This window comes from Schistocerca nitens, chromosome 9 (genome assembly GCF_023898315.1).
Source record: "Schistocerca nitens isolate TAMUIC-IGC-003100 chromosome 9, iqSchNite1.1, whole genome shotgun sequence".
Lineage (NCBI taxonomy): Eukaryota > Metazoa > Arthropoda > Insecta > Orthoptera > Acrididae > Schistocerca > Schistocerca nitens.
In genome coordinates this window covers 328,637,481-328,662,386 of record NC_064622.1, presented here as the reverse complement: position 1 = coordinate 328,662,386, position 24,906 = coordinate 328,637,481, and the positions used below count along the sequence as shown (strand labels likewise).

At 43.7% G+C, this 24,906-nt stretch overlaps 1 protein-coding gene across 1 annotated transcript in view; it reads right to left on the bottom strand.

Moving 5' to 3' along the window:
* Positions 1-220: 220 nt before the first annotated feature.
* Positions 221-24,906, bottom strand: part of LOC126204220 (phospholipase A2-like) — a 144,784-nt gene continuing 120,098 nt past the window's right edge. Inside the window, exon 5 of the mRNA XM_049938617.1 lies at positions 221-317. Coding sequence (XP_049794574.1) covers positions 221-317 — 97 coding nt within the window. The remainder of the gene's footprint in view (positions 318-24,906) is intronic.

The window sequence follows — 24,906 nt, the reverse complement described above, 5'->3', positions numbered from 1 at the left end:
GTGATTCGCCGTAAGCATATTTGAATAGCAGCTGTCGAAATGATCCCAAAACCGCCACCGCTTTGTTAGTGAAGCAGGCACCAGACCAGGGTTAGCACCTCCCGTGTCCCACAACCAGCGAGCCGTGCGTGAGAACCTGGTAAGACGTGTGAGCGCGACGGCGTCCCTTACGAACGCCCCGGTCGGGTCAGAAGCGTGTGGCAGTACAGGCGTCGTCGGCTCAGCGCTGCAGCAGGTTGAGCAGCCGCGACACCAGAGCCGCCCCCGGGGGCGGCAGCGGGTACGGCCCCACCGCCGCCATCCTCGCAGAGCACCGCCTGCTAAAGGCACACAGTTGCAGTCCTCAGACCTCACACAAGCAGTGTACGTACTGTTACAACACACCAAGCTGTACGTAGACTTCAGTGCCACACTCAGATATCCACGTTTCTGAAATAAAGAGCACAGGGCGTAGACTGTTCGATGGTAATAAAAAAGCTGCTATTCTGAATCACGAATAAGGGTGAGGCGTTTCATATTAAAGTACATATACGTCTACGTACTTACATCGCAAACCACTGTACGGTGCGGGGCGGATTGTATAGTGCGCGCAAAATGTAGTGGCCGCTGGAAGTGCAGTCGGGTGGGGAAGCCTGGGGAGAGCGGCAGTGGTGGGGGTCGCACAGAGCGCTGTAGGGGAAATTCCGAGCACTGGAGGGGAAGTGCCATTCTAAACAGAAGCCAACACTCACATTTTTGGTAAATACTAAGCTGGGCCCCTCCCCACCCACACTTGCACGGTGACCATTCAAAAGTATCTAAAAAGGATTCTGTCGAGAATGCAGCTATTTATTTCGCCTGGTTTGTTAACCATTTGTAACTTTCAGAGAAGAGTCACGAGGGGTATTTGAGTAAAACCTAAACATTTCTCTCGTTGCCATGATAAAATTTGCTTCTTTTGCCAAAACTCAGCGGATTTTACACAGCCTCACCTCAGTAACATGTTGTGCAGACACAATTGCGAGAGAATTCTGACATGGTGATTTATAAAGTGAGGAAATGAGGAAAAGTAAGGTCAGTATCTTAGGAAAAAGCACATCCTCGTTACAAAATAAACATGTAATGACTTCAGTTATCTTGTTACAAAAACCATAGCATTTCTTGTTTCAACAGTTATCGATGGCCCTTAAAAATTACATTCTTTTATCAGAAAAGTGTGTAGTTAGTGGAATAACACGGCGGATAACGAAGTTTTGCACAATAACCATATGGCAAAATAATCTCCTCTTTGTGTGCTGTCATTGGCCAAACTCATATTTCGATATCTCAAACCGTTTATGAAATATGAGAAATATTGTGCGTATTTCACTCTGACTTCATCGCTGGCGCGGCGCGATCGTAAATGGGTGTGCTACGTCAGATCAATTTTCTCGTGATTGGTGACAGATAGAGACCTCCAACCATATCCAAAGAAAAGTTCAATACGTTAGCTAAATTTCAGATGCAGCAATATATTATGTAATACGCACCAGACGCAAAATCATGTCGTCCCCTATTATTCATTGCAAACTTTTCGAATTTCACGCAGCGTCTCACTTACACGTAAATATCCCAGTAACTGTGACCATTAATGAAATTATTGTCACATCATAATGAACTTGACATATAAAGCTACAAGTAAAGCAAAAATGAAATTTCTTTATCGAATAGTTTATGTAAAATCGTTTGAGACAGGTTGCAGGGCGAGGGTGTCGATTCTGTCATTTCCGAACGGCTGAAAGATGACAAGCGCTTTTCGGCCCCTTCTGAACAAACAAATGAACTCGCCCAGCTTTTTGGTAGGAAACTAGTCACTGCGCTTCGGCCACCGTATCCTGCGCGACCTATACCCTGCTCCACTGCCAGTAATTTCTTTTCCTGTTCCACTTGCAAATAGAGCGAGGGAAAACCGACTGTCTTTATACTTCTGTACGAGCCCTAATTTTTCTTATCTTCGTAATCCTTACGTGAAACGTTCGTTGATAGCAGTAGGATCGTTCTGCAGTCAGCTTTAAATGCTGGTTCCCTAAATTTTCTCAATAGCGTTCCCTGGAAAGAACGTTGCCTTCTTTCTAGGGATTCCCATTTGTGTTCCCGAAGCATCTCCATAATTATTGCATGTTGCGCGAACTCACTGATAACAAATCTAGCACCCTCTGACTTGCTTCAATGTCTTCATTCAATACCACCTCAAAAACTCGAGCAGTACTCAAGGCTGGATGGCACAAGCGTCCTATATGGTGTCTGACTTAGATATCAACCACACTTTCCTAAGATGTTTCCAATAAACCGAAGACTTTTCGTCTTCCCTAGAATACTTCTTACATTGCTTTACAACGTTGCTGCAAGATATGCTCCACATGACAGCGCACTACTAATGCTGTATTCGAACATTACAGGTTTGTTTTTCTTACTCATCTGCATTAACTTAGATTTTTCTACATTTAGAGCTAGCTGCCACTCATCACGTCAACTAGAAATTTTGTCCAAGTTATCATGTATCCTCCTACAGTCACTCAACGACGACACCTTTCCGTACGCCACAGCATCACCAGCAAGTAGTCGCAGATTGCTGCATCCCCTGTCCTTCAGTTCATTTATGTATATAGAACATAATAGCGGTCCTATCACAATTTCCAGGGGAACACTTCCCACCCCAATCCTTACCCCTAATATCTGCAAGTTGGCTGCAGACATCGGAACAAGGCTTTTGGGAAATAATATTCTACCAAAAACCTGAACACCAATGGCATACTGAATGTTTCTCAGCCTCACACAGAGGTGGTGTTGATATCGACGAAATTTTGTATTTGTACCGATGAGACATGTTCTGCAATAATAAAAGTTAGGCCTTCCAAAAAGGTTTTTTTTGCGGTAATGCTGTGTTGGTCCCATTCAGACAGAATCGCTAATTTACCATACCATCATAAGAGAGTGTTTTTCAGACGTTTTATCATCATTGTGAAGTTATTCGAAACTGGTGAAGATTTATAAGGAGTGTTCATTTTCCATGTTGATGCAGGTGGGTTCCAAGACTCTCTTCTCTCCCCCCTCCCCCCCCTCTCTCTCTCCCTCGATCTATCTATCTATCTATGTCTATCTCCACTCTTGTATATCCTCAAGGCTGTTCGTATACCTAACCGTTATCCTCCTAAGCTCCCCCGCCCCTCCCTCCAATACCCTGATGACCCCACGCTACTAATTCTATACTCTACCTCCCAAAAATCTCAAAAATCTTGCCAACTATGTCTTAATCTACTTACCTCTTGGTGCAACCAATGGCTCTTCAGGATTAAGCCTTACATGACATAGACAATAACAGAGGACGAACATTGCACAGCTTCAACCATCACGACTTTTATTTCCCCTTTTAGAACCGTCTTATTCGTTTGACTAAAAGTCTGTAATACCTTACATTAATCCTTGGCCACACAGTAATATGTAAATTCCACCTACTGACCATACGACGGAAATATCACAGTAGACTAAAACTGGTAACCTACCAAACATTGGGAATGCATCCCTCTATCTTTCACATGTACAAAGATTTCAACCAACCTACCCTCTCTTATCCGATGCCACCTTGTTTTCCACTCCAACAAAATCCTGTCACTTTCCTCAAATCAACGAACACCACGCGCTATGAACTGATTTTTGCGTTCTGCTATCATCTCACAACCGAATATTTTAACTTATTAATTTCCCCCACCCCCATTTGTTCTCTCATTCTGAACATCTTCGAATTTCTAATACTTCCTGAAGACTTGACAGCAACCACCCATCCGTTTGATCCATGATTTCCAACCTTCGTATTCCGTCGGGCTTAAACAACATATACCTCTAATCTTACACATATACATCTGTCCCTTCGAAACTTTAATCACGTTCCCAATCTTACCTATCAGTTCTATCCATCTTTTTTCCCAAAATATTCTCCAACAAAAATCCATATAGCCTAACGCTCACTCTATACTCAACATCAACAAATCCACCTACAAATCTGCCCTTACCCCTGATTGTCTCAAATCGTGCATTACCAGCATCTTCAACAATGTAAACCATCAGTGGTAGACATGAGGTTTTATCGTGGAATTGTGAGGAATCGGATTTTATTGTTCTAATCTATAAGAAAATCATCGTTATTTAAGTTTACGAACTAAACATCATTTAACACTGTTTTAATGTTTTAAACCACTTTCCACATTTTACATCGCTCTGGGTGAGGCGCAGATAAATGTGTTGTCTCTGACAGTCCAAACTGTGCCTGTTCTACGGGAGGAGGGGGAAATGTCAATGGAGGAGAAAAAAATATTTTCAGCACATCACGGCCCGTTTGCATTCGCCCTTTTATTGCCACGCAAAGCATTAATTCAAAACGTAAAACTAGAATGATGTGTTGAAAACGTTTGCTGAGTGATTAGAGGAAGGTAGAGAGTGGAAATAAAAGCGTTTATTAATCATTGTGCGGAAATTTGTTACATTTTCTCGACGATTAAGGGATACCGAGCCAGCACCCAGCTGCACGCTTCAGGGAAAGAGGTACCTGGATGACGGATGTAGCAGAAGAAAACATGAAGACTATTGTAATAGTCGGCCTTTGGTCTGTATTCGTTACTGACTAACCTTTATTTTATTTGTGCCAGGCCGCGATAATCGAAGTTAATGCTGAGATACGCAGAATTTATTTGTTCAATTATTTCAGCGATTCTTTTTTTACATACTGAGAGGATACGTGTGACTGTGTGATGTTTAGTTTTAATTGTTTGCAGATCAGTTTTTTTAAAATTTATTACTTGCTGTGTGAAGTTCGGGGAACTGTTGATTCTTAGATTTGTTGTGGAATATTCTGTTATACAAGGGTGAGTCAAATGAAAACCTTAAATATTTTTTAGAATATTATTTATTGTGCAGAAGTGGTAAAAAGCTGTATCACATTTCAACATAACTTCCTCCACGCTCAATGCAAGTCCTCCAGCGCTTACAAAGTGCATAATTCCTTTAGAAAAAATTCTTATGGTAGTCCGCGCAACCACTCATGCACCGCGTGGCGTACCTCTTCATCAGAACGGAACTTCTTTCGTCCCATTGCGTCTTTGAGTGGTCCAAACATATTGAAATCACTTGGGGCAAGGTCTGGTGAGTATGGTGGATGAGGAAGATACTCAAAATGCAGGTCTGTGATTGTTGCAACTGTTGTATGGACAGTGTGGGACCTTGCATTGTCATGTTGCAAAAGGACACCTGCTGACAGCAATCCACGTCGCTTTGATTTGATTGCAGGCCGCAGATGATTTTTTAGGAGATCTGTATATGATGCACTGGTGACAGTGGTCCCTCTAGGCATGTAATGCTCCAAAATGACGCCTTTTTCGTCACAAACGAGTGTCAGCATAACCTTCCCTGCTGATGGTTCTGTTCGAAACTTCTTTGGTTTTGGTGATGAGGAATGGCGCCAATCCTTGCTCACTCTCTTAGTTTCCGGTTGGTGGAAGTAAATCCAGGTTTCGTCCCCAGTAACGATTCTTCCAAGGAAGCCCCCATCTTCTCGTTCAAAGCGCCGAAGAAGTTCTTCAAAAGCACCAACATGTCGTTCTCCCATTTCAGGAGTCAGCTGCCGTGCCACCCATCTTGCAGACACTTTGTGAATCTGGAGCACATCATGCACAATGTGGTGTGGTGACCCATGACTAATCTGTAAACATGCTGCAATTTCATTCAGTGTCACTCGGCGGTTTTCCTTCACTATGGCTTCAACTGCTGCAGTGTTCTGTGGAGTCACAACTCGTTGTGCCTGACCTGGACGAGGAGAATCTTCCACTGAAGTCACACCATTTGCGAACTTCCTACTCCATTCGTAGACTTGCTGCTGTGACAAACATGCATCACCGTACTGAACCTTCATTCATCGATGAATTTCAATAGGTTTCACACCTTCACTACGCAAAATCCGAATAATAGAACGCTGTTCATCCCTGGTGCAAGTCGCAAGTGGGGCGGCCATCTTTATACTGATACTGCAATTGTATGTGTGCATCTGCACTATGCTGTCACCTACAGGCCATTCTGCACGCTGTTTGTAGCACGCTTATCAACTTACAGAATAACGGCGCGAAATTTCGATTTGTTATTACAAATTTAAGGTTTTCATTTGACTCACCCTCGTACCTGTTAGATGCCCGGAGCAGCCGAACTTAACTGCCGAAGGAACTTTTACCACGCAGTCAGATCGCATCATATACAGAATGATGTTTATGCTGGAACACTTATAATATCTGCGGAATTTATCTTAGATCCATAACACGTTACTTCACCCGAGAAGCACCTTTTAAATTTACGATTCGCTCGGTAACTGACGGATTGGATTCTTTCAATTAAATTCATTCAGTGCTCATTTCCTATATGAAGACACAGCCAGCTTTGTCGAAAATGACCCTTTTGATGGCCGAGGTGTTATGGTGTAGGGTGGCATAATGTTGCATGGGCGTAGTGGCCTCTAAATCTTTGAACACGGTACATTCATTGGTCAAAATTATTATGACACTACACTTCTTCTCTAAGGGCGTCTGTTGGGAGGCACATTCGGCTCTGGCTTGATTTTTATGGACGACAATGTGCGACCGCGTTGAACAGCGTAGATGAAGAAATATTTGGAACGGGAGAATATTCGGCCAATGCACTGGTCTGCGCGTTCCGCGACTAAAATCCTATCGAGCTCGTGTCAAATTCGTTGGTGAGTCGTATTGCAGGACGTCCGCAAGCACCAACGACCATCCAGCAACTGCCTATCACGCTGGTGGAGGAATGGAACTTTCTGCCACAAAAACTTCTCAGTAACCTTGTGGCCAGCATGGGAACACGTTGCAGAGTATGCATCACCGTCGGTGGTGATCACGCACCCTGTTAAGAACCACGTTTCGCATTTTGTAATGTCCAGAAACCACCATGAATCACTGTGACTTCAGCGCAATTATTATTTTCGAATAAAAGCGTGATCTCTGTTCGTCTCATTGGGGATCTACATCTACATCTACATGGTTACTCTGCAATTCACACTTAAGTACTTGGCAGAGGGTTCATCCAACCATTTTCGTACTACTTTTCTACCATTCCACTCTCGAATGGCGCGTGGGAAAAATGAAAACATAAATCTTTCCGTTCTATTTCTCTTATTTTATTATGATGATCATTTCTCGCTACGTAGATGGGTGTCAACAAAATATTCTCGCCTTCGGAAGAGAAAGTTGGTGATTGAAATTTCGTAAATAGATCTCGCAGCAAAGAAAACCGCCTTTGTTTCAGTGACTGCCACCCCAACTCGGGTATCATATCAGTGACACTCAACCCCAATGCGCGATAACACGAAACGAGGTGCCCTTCTTTGCACCCTTTCGATGTGCTCCGTCAGGCCTACCTGGTAAGGATCCCACACCGCGCAGCATTATTCCAGCAGAGGACGGAGAAGTGTAATGTAGGCTGTCTCTTTAGTGGGTTTGTCGCATCTTCTAAGTGTTCTGACAACAAGACGCAGTATTTGTTTCGCCTTCCCCACAATATTATCTATGTGGTCTTTCCAATTTAAGTTGCTCGTAATTGTAATTCCTAGGTATTTAGTCGAATTGACAGCCCTTAGATTTGTGCGATTTATCGTATACCCAAAATTTATCGGATTTCTTTTAGTACCCATGTGGATGACCTCGCACTTTTCTTTGTTTAGTGCCAGTTACCACTTTTCGCACCATACAGAAATTCTCTCTAGTATTTTTTAATTAGGATTGATCGTATGGTTATTTTACTAGACTGTTAATTACTGGGTCGTCTGCAAACAATCTAAGGGGGCTGCTCAGATTATCACCTAGATCATTTATGTAAATCAGGAACAGCAGAGGGCCTATGACACTACCTTGCGGAACGCCAGATATCACTTCTGTTCTACTCGATGATTTACCGTCTTTCACTACGAACTGTGACCTCTCTGAGAGGAAATCACGAATCCAGTCACACAACTGAGACGATACTCCATATACACGCAATCTGATTAATAGTCGCTTGTCAGGAACGGTATCAAAAGCCTTCTGTAAATCGCTCTGAGATCCCTTGTCGACAGCATTCATTACTTCATGGGAATAAAGAACTAGCTCCGTTGCACAAGAACGATATTTACTGACTCCGTGTTGGTTATGTATCAATAAGTAATTTTCTTCAAGGTGATTCATAATGTTCGAGTACAGTATATGGTCCTGAATCCTACTGCAAATTGAGGTCAGTGATATGGGTGTGTAATTCAATGGGTTACTCCTATTTACTTTCTTGAATATTGGTGTGACCTGTGCTACTGTCCAGTCTTTAGGAACAGACCTTTCGTCAAGTGAGCGGTTGTATATGATTGCTAAGAAAGGCGCTATTGTCTGCATACTCTGAAAGGAACCTGATTTGTATACCACTTGGACCGGAAGACTTGCCTTTCTTAAGTGATTTGAGTTGTTTCGCAACACCTAAGATATCTACTTTTATCTCACTTGTGCTAACAGCTGTTCTGGTTTCGAACTCTGGAATATTTACTTCGTCTTCTTTCGTGAAAGAATTCTCATTTATCTTTTTCACAGTGCTTTGTGTATATGGTTCAAGTTTCATCGAGCTATGTTACTTGGCACTGACTGCACAGCAGTATGCTATATGAAGGAGGAGGAGGAGATTTAGTGTTTATCGTCCCGTCGACAACGAGGTCATTAGAGACGGAGCGCAAGCTCGGGATGGGGAAGGAAATCGGCCGTGCCCTTTCAAAGGATCCATCCCGGCATTTGCCTGAAGCGATTTAGGGAAATCACGGAAAACCTAAATCAGGATGGCCGGAGACGGGATTGAACCGTCGTCCTCCCGAATGCGAGTCCAGTGTGCTAACCACTGCGCCACCTCGCTCGGTGCTATGCTATGTGAACAACAACCAAGAGAGAACAAGAAGGGTCGAATACCAAGAACTAAGAGCTGGAATTAAAATGACATATGACAGTGATGTATTCTTACGAACCTACTGTTCAATCTATACATCGGACAAGCAGTGAGATAAACAGAAGTAAGTTTCATGAATGATAACACAACTGAAGAAATGCGTTGATGACGTAGCTCTCCTTAGTGAAAATGAAGAGGAATTATACGATCTTTTAAATGGAATGAGTACAAAATATGGATTAAGAGCAAACCAATGAACCAAGAAATTAGAGGAGCAGCAGAAATGAGATTAGCGCTAAACTTATCACTGACATTGTGGATCACGAAATATATGTGGTTAATGTATTTTGCTACCTTGGAAGCAAATGACGAACGAAGTAAGGAAAACATAAAAATCAGTTCAGCACAAGCAAAGACGGCATTCTCAGTCGAAAGAATTCTATCACTATTAGAAATCTCCCTTGATTTAAGGAAGAAATTTCTGAGATTGTATGTTTGAAACACGGCATTGTAGGCTAGTGAATCATGATCTATGAGAAAACTGGAAAGAAGAGAATCGAGGCTTTTGAGATGTGGTACAACAGAAAGAGTTGAAAATTATCTTATAAGAAATGAGGAGATTCTTTGCGGAATGGGCGAAGAAAGGAATATATGGGAAACATTGACGAGACGAAGAAGAGGATGATAGGACATATGTTAAGACGTCAGGGCATTTCTTCCACGCTACTAGATGGTGCTAAAGACGGTGAAAACTGTAGAGGAAGACAAAGATCGGAATAGTCAAACAAATGATTGAGGACTTGGGCAGCAATTACTACTCTGAGATGTAAAGGTTGGCTGCACAATAAATGTACGTTACCGTGTGACTTTTCGTTCAGTACATTTACATAGTTGTAACATATAGCGTATCCACTAGGTTTGGCGCTTTCTTACTTCTACCTATTTCCACATCTCAATAAACCAATGACCAGGAAACTTTTCAGTGATGGCAGCTGCAGATAGGAAGAATTTTAAAGGTGTATGACTTGTTGTTGTTGTTGTTGTGGTGTTCAGTTCGAAGCGTGGTTTAATGCAGCTCTCGACGCTGGTGTAGCCTGGCCTGTGTAAGACTATCAGACTTTTCCTAACTGCTGCAACCTACACCACTTGAACCGGCTCATCGTTCTGAAGCCTTGATTCCACCTCGTTCCTTCCTGTAATGTACTGACTCCACCTCATTGCCACATTCTGGCTCCTGGCAAGTAATTCCTTCTTTCAGTCAAGTTGTGCCAGAAATTTCTCCTCAGGTCGACTCAGCCCTTTCTCATTAATAATCTGATCTACCCACCAAATATTCAGTTTTATTCTGCAGCAGCACCTTCAGGAACGATTTCCTAACATTTACATTTATATTCGGTGTTAAGAAATTTCTATTTTTCAGAAAACCTTTTTATACTCATCATTTTAAAAACCTGTTTACTTCCGTCGTCGTCAGTTACTTTGCCACTCAAATAGAAAAAGTCATCAATTTACTAACCTAATTCCCTCAGCAAGGCCTGATTTAATTCGACTATATTCCATTATCCTTATTCTACTTTTATTGATATTCAACTAATAATCTTTTTTCAAGACTATCTTTATTCCGTTCAATTGCCCTTCCAAGTCCTTTGCCGTCACTGACAGAATTACAAGGTTTTGACTACAGTGAAAATAAAGCAGTCTTTCAGTATTAGCAAGCGTATTTTTCACCTTTCCCTTGTATTTAGTTGCGTGGTTAATGGACGCAGCTTCTTTGTCCTGATGTTGAAGGAACTTCGGTTGTTCTTTAGGGAACTATACTGATCAGACAGAATATTATGACCACTGACGTACTATCGATATAAACCAATCCAAGCAATAGCAGCGTTACCCGACGAGGATTGACCGCTAGTCAGACACACGCACGATGCATGTAGTATAGGTGAGCGTGCTGTCCGTCTCTACAATAGGGAAGGCGCGCGATCTATCTGAGTTTGAAGAGGGCAGATAGTGATGACCCGGAGGCTCGGCACGAGCATTTCTGAAACTGCACGACTTGTCGGGTGTTCGAGGATGGCTGTGCTGAGTGTCTTCAACACGTGGCGACACCGAGGTGAAACCGCGTCCAGACGTCGTGGGGTTGGGCGGCCTCTCATCATTACCGATGTCGTAGGCTGGGCAGGCTGGTAAAAAAAGGACACGCGGTCAACTGTTGCGGAACTAACATCAGACTTTAACGCTGGGCAGAGTATAAATGCGTCAGAGCGCCGAACACTCCTAACAATGGACCTCCGCAGTCGATGACCCATGCGTGTGCTGATGTCAACACCACGACATCGCCAAGTACGACTAACAAGGGGAGGCCGTCAATTGTGAATTTCAGATTCGATTCATACTGCGCATAATAAAAGCTCATGGCCAGAGGTGTGATGTGGCAAAGCACCAAGATGCACTTTTCAGCCGTTGTCGAGAAAATCGACAGTTAAAAGAAACCTTTGCGGTGAAATACTCTCTACGATTAATAATATTCCACAGTGTCGTGGCGCAGCGGTAAGTGCTCGTGTTTGTAATCCGAAGGTCGCCGGATCGAATCTCGCACCATGCAACTTTTTTTTTAGTATTTGTTTTTTGTAATATATATATATATATATATATATATATATATATATATATCCCGGCAATCAGTTGCAACAATTATGCATATAATAAGTTGTTGAAAGTCGTTTGTCGTGGAAAAACTGGCGACTTCATTATGTTTTCCGCAAACAATGTCCTATTTCACAAATCTTATTAATTGTCTTCATAATGTTAACCACCTATAGTTAACGGAAGACGTAGAAACGATATTCCGAAACGAATACGTATAACGTAAGTCAAACGTTCGAATTAGAATAGAGACCCAACGAACACAAATTCGCTGTGGCAGGTATGAAATATAAACTCCGTTTCTCGCTCGTTACACTTGAAGGACAGATGTTGAATGGGCCGAAACGAGCCGCCGCATGACAGCGTAGTTGCCTGCTAACTTCGAAAGAAGGTAGATGCGGTCCCTAGCGCAACTTATAACATCGTCGAAAATCAGTGCGGACGGGAGAGCTTTGGTACACCCTGTTAAAAAAACGGAAAAATGGAGGCGGTACAATTGGAGAGCGATCCGCCTTCACCAACATGCATAAGCAATTCATTAATAGTATATATGTATTATCTCCGTATATATATATATATATATATATATATATATATATATATATATATATATATATATATATATATTGAAATACAAAAAACTAATAATAAAAAAAATTGCACGGTACGAGATTCGATTCGGCGACCTTCGGATTACGAACCCGAGCACTTCCCGCTGCGCCACGACGCTGTACGAAACTATTAATCGTAGAGAGTACTTCATCGCAACGGTTTCTTTTAACTGTCGATTTTCTCGACAACGGCTGAGAAGTGAATCTTGGTGCTTTGCCACATTACACCTCTGGCCATGAGCTTTTATTATGCGCAGTATGAATCGAATCTGAATTTCACAATTGGCTGCCTCCCCTTGTAAAATGGGCACGTGACCATTGGCACTGGACGTTGGTGCAGTGGCAGAGCGTTACATAGTCTGATGAATCCCGATACCTCCTTCATCACGCCGAAGGGAGGGCGCGAATCCAACGTCTTCCAGAGGAACAGCTCCTTGACGCCTGTAGTGTTGGACAGAGAGAAGCTGGTTGTGGCTCCTATATGTTCTGGGGAACATTCACGTGGGCATACACAGGTACAATGGAGCTCGTGCAAGGCACCGCGACGGCCAAGGAGTATCGTACACTGGTTGCAGCCTACGTACACCCCTTCATGGCGATCATGTTCCCGATGGCAGTGGCATTTTTCAACAAGGTAACGAGCCAAGTCACAAGAGCAGGAATGTGATGGAGTGATTTGAGGAACACAGTGGCGAGTTCCAATTGATGTGCTCCCCTCCCACTCCCCCCCCGTCCCCCTCCTCCAACTCGCCAGATCTGATCCGGATCGATATCACACCTGGAATATGGTCACAATGTCCTGGTTGATATGTGTATGTATCTTCTTCGTAGTATCCAAAAATTGTAGATAATATCAGTATTCTGATATGATGCTATGATTTAAAATAAACCTTTCGTTAAGAAAGACAGTGAACGCGCCGTGTGTGAAACTGGAATTCTCAGATGCAAGATGCTTACGTGGATGTGTAAAAAGAGGGTTTGTTCAGTGGTTTATGCAATTTAAAACCCACGTTCCATGGTTGCTGTATCTGTAATTTCACTGCTCTCAGTTCCCACTTTGCCTGATACGGAACAGATACAACGCTGCCTGTCATTGCAATAGGAGAAAGGCTACGTGGACGCTTTGGACTCACTCTTCCGTCGGTTTTATGTTGGTGTTAGGTGCTTTGCGAAGTGTGCACGTTTCTCAGCTGTTGAATTTTTGTACGTGGTCATTTCTCATCCGCTGTTGTTTGTTTCAGCATTAAACACTTGTATCGTGGCAGTCTTAACCTGACAATGCAGTTGAGGAAAATGGTCCAGCAACCATCCGTGTCATCCTGTTTCGACTCATCTGCGCAGCCTATGGTTTTGCGTTACTTACTTAAAATATTGTTAAATTTAATCTTAAAAGTATTGCCTGGAATAGAAGACTTCCTGCACACAGTGAAATCTAAAATAAAACTGGGCCTTATCAGCAGTCAAGGCGGGGAATATCGTCCTGAGATTATCATGTCTTGCCAGCTTCAGAGCCGCCGGACACTGTGTGAGGTAACGGGCGAGTTGCGGCGTCCTGGAAATATTCTAAGTTCAGAGTTGGCGTCCACCGCTCGGGCCGCGCGGCAGGGCCCAGCTCGTTAGCATCCGCGTGCTGCCTCACAACGGCCGGAGCGCGTGGTCCATCGAGCACGGGGCTGGGAATCCCTTGGTGACGCTGTGCGCCGGGAGGGCCAAAGATGGCGGACTTTGTGAAACCTTAATGGCAGACATTTCACAGTTCGTATTTAAATTAATAGTAGCCAGTTGAATCATGAAACCTCAAAAAGAAACATGTACATTACCATTATCTGCACGACGATTCTGATGGTTTAATCAGATTTTCAATATCTTTATTAGTTTAAAGTTTAATATCTGAGGGTTATACAAGAAACACCCAGCAACGAATTTCCAAAATATAAACGCTTCATCCGATTTTGTCGATCGCCGTGTCTTTAGAAAGCTATTCGTGTAAACCTAAATTGGAATGAATTACAGCCATGTAACTTGAATAATACATGAGTTATTGTAGGTCAAAGTGGCCTATCACTATCGATCGCGTCAGGCCATAAGTTCTCCACAGTGACACGAAAAAACGGTAGCAGCATGCTTATATTTTTTCATCTACATCTTTGTTTATGTCCGATATATACTACTCATGAAGAAATAATTAGTTAAATACTTCTGTGTTATAGAAAGCACAGAGACATTAGGGTACTGGCCTACCTTTTGTTGTATTCCTTTGATATATGTTTATTTAATTTGTTTATGTATCTAATAATGTGTGTTAGAGCGTGTTTATGGTCCAGCCGTAAGAATATTTATATAATTTCAAGTTATTTAAATGAAAATCCAATATTTAGAAAGTGTTTTACGTTTGTGAGTGTACGTTAGCTTGGAGACGAGGAGGGAACGAGTCTAGCCAATCACAGCGCTCGTTACTAAGGGAGGCAGCTATCGAAGTGAATGGAAGGGAGTTTGGGGAGTACGGGACAGGATAGGGGAGTGCTGGACGTGACGGCGCGACGGACGCACGGTCGCGGCAGAGACTTGGAGAGTGTGGAGCGGTTTGCGAGTGGTCGCGGCAGATAGAAAACCTTTGGATTGCCGACTTGTGCACTTGTGAGATTTCCTTGGCTTCTCCAGTGAGGACGTAGTGTGCGTTTAGAAGTGAATATGTCGCGTGCTATGTTGTTGTTCATAGCTAATTACGTGCAGTAGGAATCTATTGTTTCCCTGTTATTCAGCTTATATTTTATTTAATTGCTGGACCATCGATAGCAAATAAATGTTTTGCAGAAATATACCGCATTCTCAAAAGGACTTCTACTATCGTACTCATCATTTAAAGTCGTTAAGATAGTACCTGCAGATTTTATTTAATTGCAATCTTTCATTTATAAATTTATACGATACCTTCATAATTCGCAATTGCCGAGCGATAGAAACCTTCGACCATTCGATTCATGTGTATATTCTTATTGCATATTGTAGACTCAGAAGTATTTGACTTTTAATGTGGCAACTAAGTATCCCAGCCCCTAGACAATGAAACCAGCCAAAAATTTTGATATTGCAACTTTGAGTTAGTCAGAGGATACATAGCTGAGGGCCACCTCATTTCATTCACCATTTTGTATGAAAGCCCGCACACTGATTCATTCTGACTTGATGTAGGTGTTTTACACAGTGCAGCTAGGCTCCACACGATCACAGTCAGCGTCAGAGAAAGTGGATGGCTGCGGATATGACATTATCTAGCAGGCGTTTGCAGCATGGATACCCATTGGCGGCTAGTGGGGACGACCGAGTCTAGTGGCTAAGTTGGACATAGGGCTGATCCTATAGCCTACCGTAGCTAACGTGTCGTCCTCACGGTGCACTGGGTCGAGCAGTTCAGTTATTGAAGTCACATTTACCCTATATTACGCACACATAATCCAGGACTGCACCAAATGTAGCTAATGCTAAATTGCAAAAGGTCTTTATCTGAGGTTTGAGGATATTCAGTGGCTTCCAGTGCTCTTACACTCCTGGAAATTGAAATAAGAACACCGTGAATTCATTGTCCCAGGAAGGGGAAACTTTATTGACACATTCCTGGGGTCAGATACATCACATGATCACACTGACAGAACCACAGGCACATAGACACAGGCAACAGAGCATGCACAATTTCGGCACTAGTACAGTGTATATCCACCTTTCGCAGCAATGCAGGCTGCTATTCTCCCAGGGAGACGATCGTAGAGATGCTGGATGTAGTCCTGTGGAACGGCTTGCCATGCCATTTCCACCTGGCGCCTCAGTTGGACCAGCGTTCGTGCTGGACGTGCAGACCGCGTGAGACGACGCTTCATCCAGTCCCAAACATGCTCAATGGGGGACAGATCCGGAGATCTTGCTGGCCAGGGTAGTTGACTTACACCTTCTAGAGCACGTTGGGTGGCACGGGATACATGCGGACGTGCATTGTCCTGTTGGAACAGCAAGTTCCCTTGCCGGTCTAGGAATGGTAGAACGATGGGTTCGATGACGGTTTGGATGTACCGTGCACTATTCAGTGTCCCCTCGACGATCACCAGTGGTGTACGGCCAGTGTAGGAGATCGCTCCCCACACCATGATGCCGGGTGTTGGCCCTGTGTGCCTCAGTCGTATGCAGTCCTGATTGTGGCGCTCACCTGCACGGCGCCAAACACGCATACGACCATCATTGGCACCAAGGCAGAAGCGACTCTCATCGCTGAAGACGACACGTCTCCATTCGTCCCTCCATTCACGCCTGTCGCGACACCACTGGAGGCGGGCTACACGATGTTGGGGCGTGAGCGGAAGACGGCCTAACGGTGTGCGGGACCGTAGCCCAGCTTCATGGAGACGGTTGCGAATGGACCTCGCCGATACCCCAGGAGTAACAGTGTCCCTAATTTGCTGGGAAGTGGCGGTGCGGTCCCCTACGGCACTGCGTAGGATCCTACGGTCTTGGCGTGCATCCGTGCGTCGCTGCGGTCCGGTCCCAGGTCGACGGGCACGTGCACATTCCGCCGACCACTGGCGACAACATCGATGTACTGTGGAGACCTCACGCCCCACGTGTTGAGCAATTCGGCGGTACGTCCACCCGGCCTCCCGCATGCCCACTATACGCCCTCGCTCAAAGTCCGTCAACTGCACATACGGTTCACGTCCACGCTGTCGCGGCATGCTACCAGTGTTAAAGACTGCGATGGAGCTCCGTATGCCACGGCAAACTGGCTGACACTGACGGCGGCGGTGCACAAATGCTGCGCAGCTAGCGCCATTCGACGGCCAACACCGCGGTTCCTGGTGTGTCCGCTGTGCCGTGCGTGTGATCATTGCTTGTACAGCCCTCTCGCAGTGTCCGGAGCAAGTATGGTGGGTCTGACACACCGGTGTCAATGTGTTCTTTTTTCCATTTCCAGGAGTGTATATTCCTACTACGAGGGGATCTCAAAGAGTACGTTACACAGTATTGTGGCAGACCAAGTAACCTTTTATTGAACGCAGCGGTACATATCACACACACGTGACACAATTTATTAACACGATCACCAAGACTCTGTTAACAATGGTAGGAACGCTCTACCAATAATTCAATTCCACGACGATAAAAATTCACTCCTTGAACACGGAGCCATTGGAAAACTGCTGTGTGGACGTCTTCAACATCGGAAAATTTGCGATTTTGCGAATCAATTCCTAGAAATTTTTGTCTGTGATCGAAGTCGATGGTCTTACTTTTCGATCAGCATCACACATGTCTGTGTGGCCTTGGTCGATTTGTTGGCACCGTTTCACTGCGGCTGGACGGAACATTGCATTTCGTTTATACACTGCCAGAGCTTCACAGTGACTTTGTGAGCGATTTAGACTTGCCCGCAACAATCGTACTGTCCCATGTACTTCAGTTTTGGAGTATCCTTCCGGTACTCGCATCATTTCACTTCCACACTGCGACGTACATGTTATCCGTACTTCGATAGAAGTGTGTCTCTTCTGATGACTTACCACTCTTGTTTGGGACAGCACTGCCATGGAACGGCATTTGAAATTTACCGTTTGAAGCCTCTCGTAGGCAAATCTGCTCAAATTCCTCATCGAAGGTAAAGCCCTTAAACTGTCAATGAATTTTTGAAATCAAGGATGATAAACCGTAGTCGTAACTGTATAAGATTAAAATCAGGGCGACAAATGTAAAACTAAATGCATACGATTTTTTCTTCGACGTGTTGTAAGCGTTCATTTCGGTTGAAACCTGTAGATGCCACTCTACAAGATGCACAGAAATGCGGATAGCCGGCTACAGACAGAAATGATTAACTGGAGAGACGGGAGATTAGCGTTTACATCCTATCGACAGATCACGAGCTGTGACTGGAGAAGTGCGGGAAAGAAAGGTGGTCCTAATCTATGAAACGGGCCCATTCCGGTCGTCTCCTGAAGTGATTTATGGAACTCAAGGGAAATCCAAGTATGGGTGGCCGGGCAGATATCTAAACCACCGTCCACTCGGCTACCAGTCCAGTTTTTCAACTATTGCGCTAGCTTGGGGCTGAACCGGAGTTTTTGACTTTGGACGGTATAGCATTGAGCACCGCACGAAACAATCTGAGCGACGCTGTTCTTTTAGGGGAACTTCTCTGAGAGGTGATTCCTGACTCTGTATACAATACAGGGCTTTTTGGGATAGGCTCTAATTATGCGGGGGAGGTGATCACTGTGGATACATTCATGCATCTGAAGTATGGCTCTGAGCACTATGGGACTTAACATCTATGGTCATCAGTCCCCAAAACTTAGAGCTACTTAAACCTAACTAACCTAAGGGCAGCACACAACACCCAGTCATCACGAGGCAGAGAAAATCCCTGACCCCGCCGGGAATCGAACCCGGGAACCCGGGCGTGGGAAGCGAGAACGCTACCGCACGATCACGAGCTGCGGACATCTGAAGTATGTAATAGTATCTCCAGGAAGTATCGTATGCTCGGTGAATGTCTAAAATACGTCTAGAGCATGTTGTTTACCGTCTACTAAGGTATTTACTTCCCTATATTGGACTAGTGCTTCTTGACTCGACCTTCAAAGCGACTGATGAGATTTCTTGTTTGAAAGCTCTAGGTATGTCCTCTTCCATTTCAATTCGGGCAGCAGGAAACCTGCCGTAGATTCTATTTTTTACTATCTAAACTAGACGTTAAGTTAGGATCTTTTGCAAAGTAGCAGCTGTGATACAGAAGCGTTTCCGTACTTATAAGAGTCAAAGTTATCAAATAAATAAAATCACATGAAACTCGTAGTTCAGAAACTATTCAAGATAAAATTCTCAAATGAAAATCAAAAGGCTCAAATGGCTCTGAGCACTATGGGACTTAACATCTATGGTCATCAGTCCCCTAGAACTTAGAACTACTTAAACCTAACTAACCTAAGGACATCACACAACACCCAGCCATCACGAGACAGAGAAAATCCCTGAACCCGCCGTGAATCGAACCCGGGAACCCGCTACCGCACGACCACGAGATGCGGGCTGAAAATCAAAATAAAGGTAATATTGTTTAGTTTGACGTAATACTCATGCAGTATTTTTAGAACTTGAATGTAATGTACTTTATTATGCGTCATATTTTTCTGAAAGATACACTTTTAAATGGAATAAAGATAATGCCACGATATTCAGCATTTGATTTAAAAACTATATTACTAAAAAAATAAAAAGCAAGTACAAACGACAACACCCGCTGACTGCGCTACGCCATATTACGTAAAGACCATCAATCACGACGAAGATGTCGATTTACTGCTGTTTATGTTTCACTGTCAGAGGATGCTGGCAAGTGGGAGGCTAAGACCGTGAGTAAACCATCAACCTTCTTTTGTTCCCCTGACCTAAGCATGTTACTTCTTTCAGAACCGAAATTTTCGCTCTGCAACAAAGTGTTTGTTGATATGAAATTTACCGGTGGAATAAAACTGTATCCTACAGAGATTCGAACTCGGGACCTTTGCATTTCGCGTGCAAGCTACACTCTGCCACGAAGTTTCATGTCAGCACACACTGAGTTGTAGACTGAAAATTCCATTCTGGAAACATCCCCCAGGATAAGCCTTTTTTCGAGAAGAGACAATACAGCATCTTTTTCCAGGAGAGCTTCTGTAAAGGTTGAAAGGTAGGAGATGAGATACTGGCGAAAGCGAAGCAGTGAGTACGGGTCACGAGTCGTGTCTGAGTAGCTCAGTCAGTAGAGAACGAAAGCCAATGTTCCCTAACTCGATTCTCAGCTTGGCACACAGTTTTAATCTGCCAGGAAGTTTCATGTTAGCTCTTTGCCAGACGTGAATGTCACGCGGATGAGAACCGTATAAAGTGAGTGTACAATAGTTTTTAGTTAATTTCATATCAAATTTAATACTTTAAGGTACGAAACGCTACATTTAACTACAAGATAAATTGTTAGATAAAACGTTTGTGCTATAATAAACGACCTCCCCTCCCATCACTGCTTTACACAGGGTAAAATGGAACAGACACTTTATGTAAATCACCGCTGCTCCAATCCCATGGAATTATCCTACCACAAAACAGCATATGTTAAATCTCTTCGAAAGCTAGCGCCAGAAATTATGGAAAGCTATGATATCCCAGACCTATACAAAGGTATTTTAGCTGAAGAATTAAATTAACAACAACTGAAAGAGCTAGTATTGCTGCTTGCTCGACACAAGATATTCAAGCACATGTGCAACCTAGTTCTAGTGATAATGAAAATTATGGATGTAGTGAAACTACTACTGAAAAGATCCTTCGGACTCATCGACTGAACTAATTAAGCAAACAACAGTAGCAAGATTAAATTAAACTATTGTCTTCCTTGACGAGCCCCTGATTAAACAGCAAAAGTTTTCATGGAAAAAATATGGTAAATCAAAGCTAGAAAAATAACAGCTCCATTACAAGCTAAAGTTCTTCAGACACAGATGAAACATAAATATCTGAACTCAATAAATCTATAAAAAGCATTCTCCACAGATTAGAAACACTGAAATTCAGTTCCTCACTCTCCTTCTGCTAAAATGGTAATTCCAAATATTCAAAATCTTTTTTATGCAACAAAACGCATGATTTCAGTGGCAAAAGACTTAGTGTCAATGAGATTATTAATGTGTACACTGAAAAGAAAGACGGAGCATCCCCTTCTGGAAGAAACGATGTATTTATAATAGTTACTGAATTTAACCAGTTGAATGAAGATAGCCGAAAACCAACTGAAAAAAAAGATTAGCAAACACGAAAAGAGGAACGTGTATATAAGAAACTAACTATGTAATATAGAGACACTTTATCGAGATTTCAAGGACAAGTAGGCTAACAGTAATATAGATTTCTCATAATTCGCGCAACTTCGACCTCAACATTGTGTTTTAAGGAATTTGGTAGCACCCACGCTTTGTGTGTGTGTGTGTGTGTGTGTGTGTGTGTGAGAGAGAGAGAGAGAGAGAGAGAGAGAAATGGTTCAAATGGCTCTGAGCACTATGGGACTCAACATCTGTGGTCATAAGTCCCCTAGAACTTAGAACTACTTAAACCTAACTAACCTAAGGACATCACACACATCCATGCCCGAGGCAGGATTCGAACCTGCGACCGTAGCAGTCGCGCGGTTCCTGATTGAGCGCCTAGAGAGAGAGAGAGAATGAATCATGGAAACGATAAGTTTATGATGGATGGCGCAGCATTCTACTTTTTTAAAATAAATTTAATATGTGCCTGGGTCCTTCTGGTTTGGTACAACACGCTGAATCTGTTTTCCAGTCTGCTTTCGTGGATACAATATTCAGTAAACACTGGATTACGATTGAAAGAAAAAAGTTATAGATACTTTCGAGAATCTTAGGGATGAATTTATTGCTGTCTTATTAGAGAAGCAAAGGACTATGTCTAGACAGCGACAGAGGGCAGTACAAATGTTATTGGCACCTCCCAAAGTTATTCGATCAGGGGAAACCGCGTACCGGGCCGTTCGTTTAAGGCGTGCAGCCAAGAGCCGGGCAAAGATTTTCGTGTCGCTGTTGGGCAACGTCAAGGTCGGTAATCACATATCTGAGATGTGTCGCGAGGGTTGTGTATGGGGATGAGGAGACAGTGGAGGAAACCGTCTCGGATCTGCACGACATTAGGTTCCGCAAATTTCCGTCCACACCGGTGCAATTAGGGGACTATATCTGCGATAAAACTCTAGTGCGAGGTAGTGATGGCTGGGCGACTTATTCGTAGAACTAGCCTGGATAGCATCGTGCACTTCGACCTCCGTGATGTTGGCAGGCAGATCCATCATTGCATCCCCAGGACCTGAGCCAAAGGAGAGTCTGGAGACCACCGCAATGCTGGCAGGATGGTGACGTTGTTCAGAGTACAGCTTCACATAATGTGCATGGAGGCAAACCCCTTATCGCGCTGGGTATCTAAGCACTTCCCACCAACAGCCGCAAAAACATTAATGAAATTCCTCTTACGGTGGCGCCGTTTCGCTATCACGTGATACACAGACGGATGCTGTTGTGTGAACACGTCGTGTGTGCATGCACTCACCACAGCTCCTTCAAGATGACGTCGAGAGAGGGCAGTGAGCTCTGCCTTGGCACAATCTGCCATCGCTTGACGCCCTGGCTATTCCAGCAATTTAGTACATTCCACCAGAATTTTCTTTCTTTCTTTCTTTGGACCTTTATCCCGCTGCAACGTGGGGTCGGCCGTGTTCAAAAATGGTTCAAATGGTTCTGAGCACTATGGGACTCAACTGCTGAGGTCATTAGTCCCCTAGAACTTAGAACTAGTTAAACCTAACTAACCTAAGGACATCACAAACATCCATGCCCGAGGCAGGATTCGAACCTGCGACCGTAGCGATCTTGCGGTTCTAGACTGCGGCGCCTTTAACCGCACGGCCACTTCGGCCGGCCATCGGCCGTGTTAGTATGGATTTGACAGTGTTAGTTGCAGAGGGTAGCCAGATGCCCTTCCTGCTGCCACTCCGAACCCCCCGTTATGTAAGTCGTGCACCCCGTCTGTCTGCGTTTAGTGTAAGCCATGAAATAGTGTCTGTGAGTCGTGTAATGAGGTTGAACGTGGGGACCAGACCGGTATTCACCTAGTGGGATGTGAAAAACCGCCTAAAATCCCCATCCAGGCTGGCGGCATACCGGCCCTCGCTGTTAATCAGCCAGGTGGATTAGATCCGGGGCCGGCGCGCCTACCCGAGTCCAGTTTGCTGTGCTTTAGCGCTCTCGGCTACCCTGGTGGCTGTACATTCCCGCAGAATGGTGAAGTAGAAATCCGTGATTTCTCTAAGTCGCTCCAGGCAAATGCCAGGATGGTTCCTTTGAAAGGGCAAGGCCGACTTCCTTCCCCATCCTTCTCTAATCCGATGAGACCGATGACCTCGCTGTTTGGTCTCCTCCCCCAAACAACCCAACCCAACCCAACTCTTCTCGAATTCAGAGCAGTGCTGCATCATTTGAGGACTCTACACTGGTTTCTAGCTACCGCGGACACAGCGGTACAAAACATGTTTTCGTCCATTTTATTTGTATACCAGAATGTATTTCAAGAAAACCATTGTAATTACAGTGCAATTTCCATCTCGCATGGGAAGAGAAATGGAATAATTTTTGTGAGATATTCACAACTAGCTGTAGCACATTAGCACATGAAAACAAATCGCCACTGTCTGCTGAACAAATTTAGTTTTTGTTATTAAAATTTTGTACAGCAGTTCCATTTTACCGTCTATTTGAAGTCTGCTTGTGTGTTAAATTGTCACGTTCGAAATTTCCATTGTCGCGTTGTATTTTGTGAGCTATTCTGTCCGTCTGCTGTTTATAAGAACTTTATTTGCGGATGATGATTCTGGACGGTCAAAGAATTTTCTCTCACTTAACGCCAAGATCATAAAGTAGACTTTCTACTGGACTCTCGTTTTCCGAGTTTTTTTCATCCAATTCATTTGGATCATTTCAGTCTCTCACCCTCACAATTTGATCTTTCTCAAGTTTTCTCTTCGAATGGAATTTGTTTAGTAAATAACGAGAATATGGTGAAATGGTAAGTAATAAATGCTGCTACTGCACATAGATCATTCTATATTTCATCATAGCAGTAAATCTTAGGGAATGTATACTCTATTATTTCTAATCGACAATGAATAACACTTCGAGTGATCAGGCAGCTGCTAATATCGAGCAGCGACAATGCAGTTCATCTCGCTATCTCCCTAAACTCGTCTGTTTAAGACAACATGCGTGAGGCGGCAGGCGTAAAAACACGTAGAATAAGTTTCGTGTGAATGGTGGTCGCACAGGAAAGAGAAATACTGCACTATTGCGTTACTCAGAAATGCTATCAGCGATTCATAAACATAATTTCTCTGGGGACACACTAGCGTCGCTGCGAAGCAGAATTCCGTGTAAAGCTAATTAAGGAGCAAACACACATGTGTGCCCCATCCCAGTGGGAGGATATGATGACACGCTGAAAGGTGCACTCAACACACACAACGTTCCGCTTCGGCGAAACAATTTGGCTTCCAAAGGGACAATGTCGGCGGAATAATTCACGAGAAAATGTAGCGCAAATAGTGATCGGTAGCGGGCGGAAAGTTCGTTTGCATATACCATGGGCTTCGCACAGGGGTGCTGTGGATCTAAAAAGGTTTTAAGCAGTTTCCGAATAGCTCTTACTTGAACCGCGATCGATGTAGTCTAAATGCGACATTATAATTATACCGATTGTTCGTCATTAAGCTGCAAAAAGGATGTTGACAATTTTTCGAGTTGTTTCCAGTTGGTAGTGATATAAATATTATGAACCTAAGATTTTTTTATTTATGTTTTTTTTATTTATGAATTTCGCCAGCTGTGGACCGCATAAAACTTAAAACTTATGTTTCTTTTTCTTCCTAACTTCCCAGTACTTCATTTTCTCTCCAACTGCTCGTCTCTGCTCACCTATCCACATTCTCTTGGGTCGAGGTTTTGGCTCATCTTCTTCATAGTTTGCGTTTTCTATCAGTAGCCTGAAGTGATACCTGTCACGTATTATTTCTTCTGTAACGCCTATTTTGTTGGCATCTTTCTTTGCTGCTTCTATC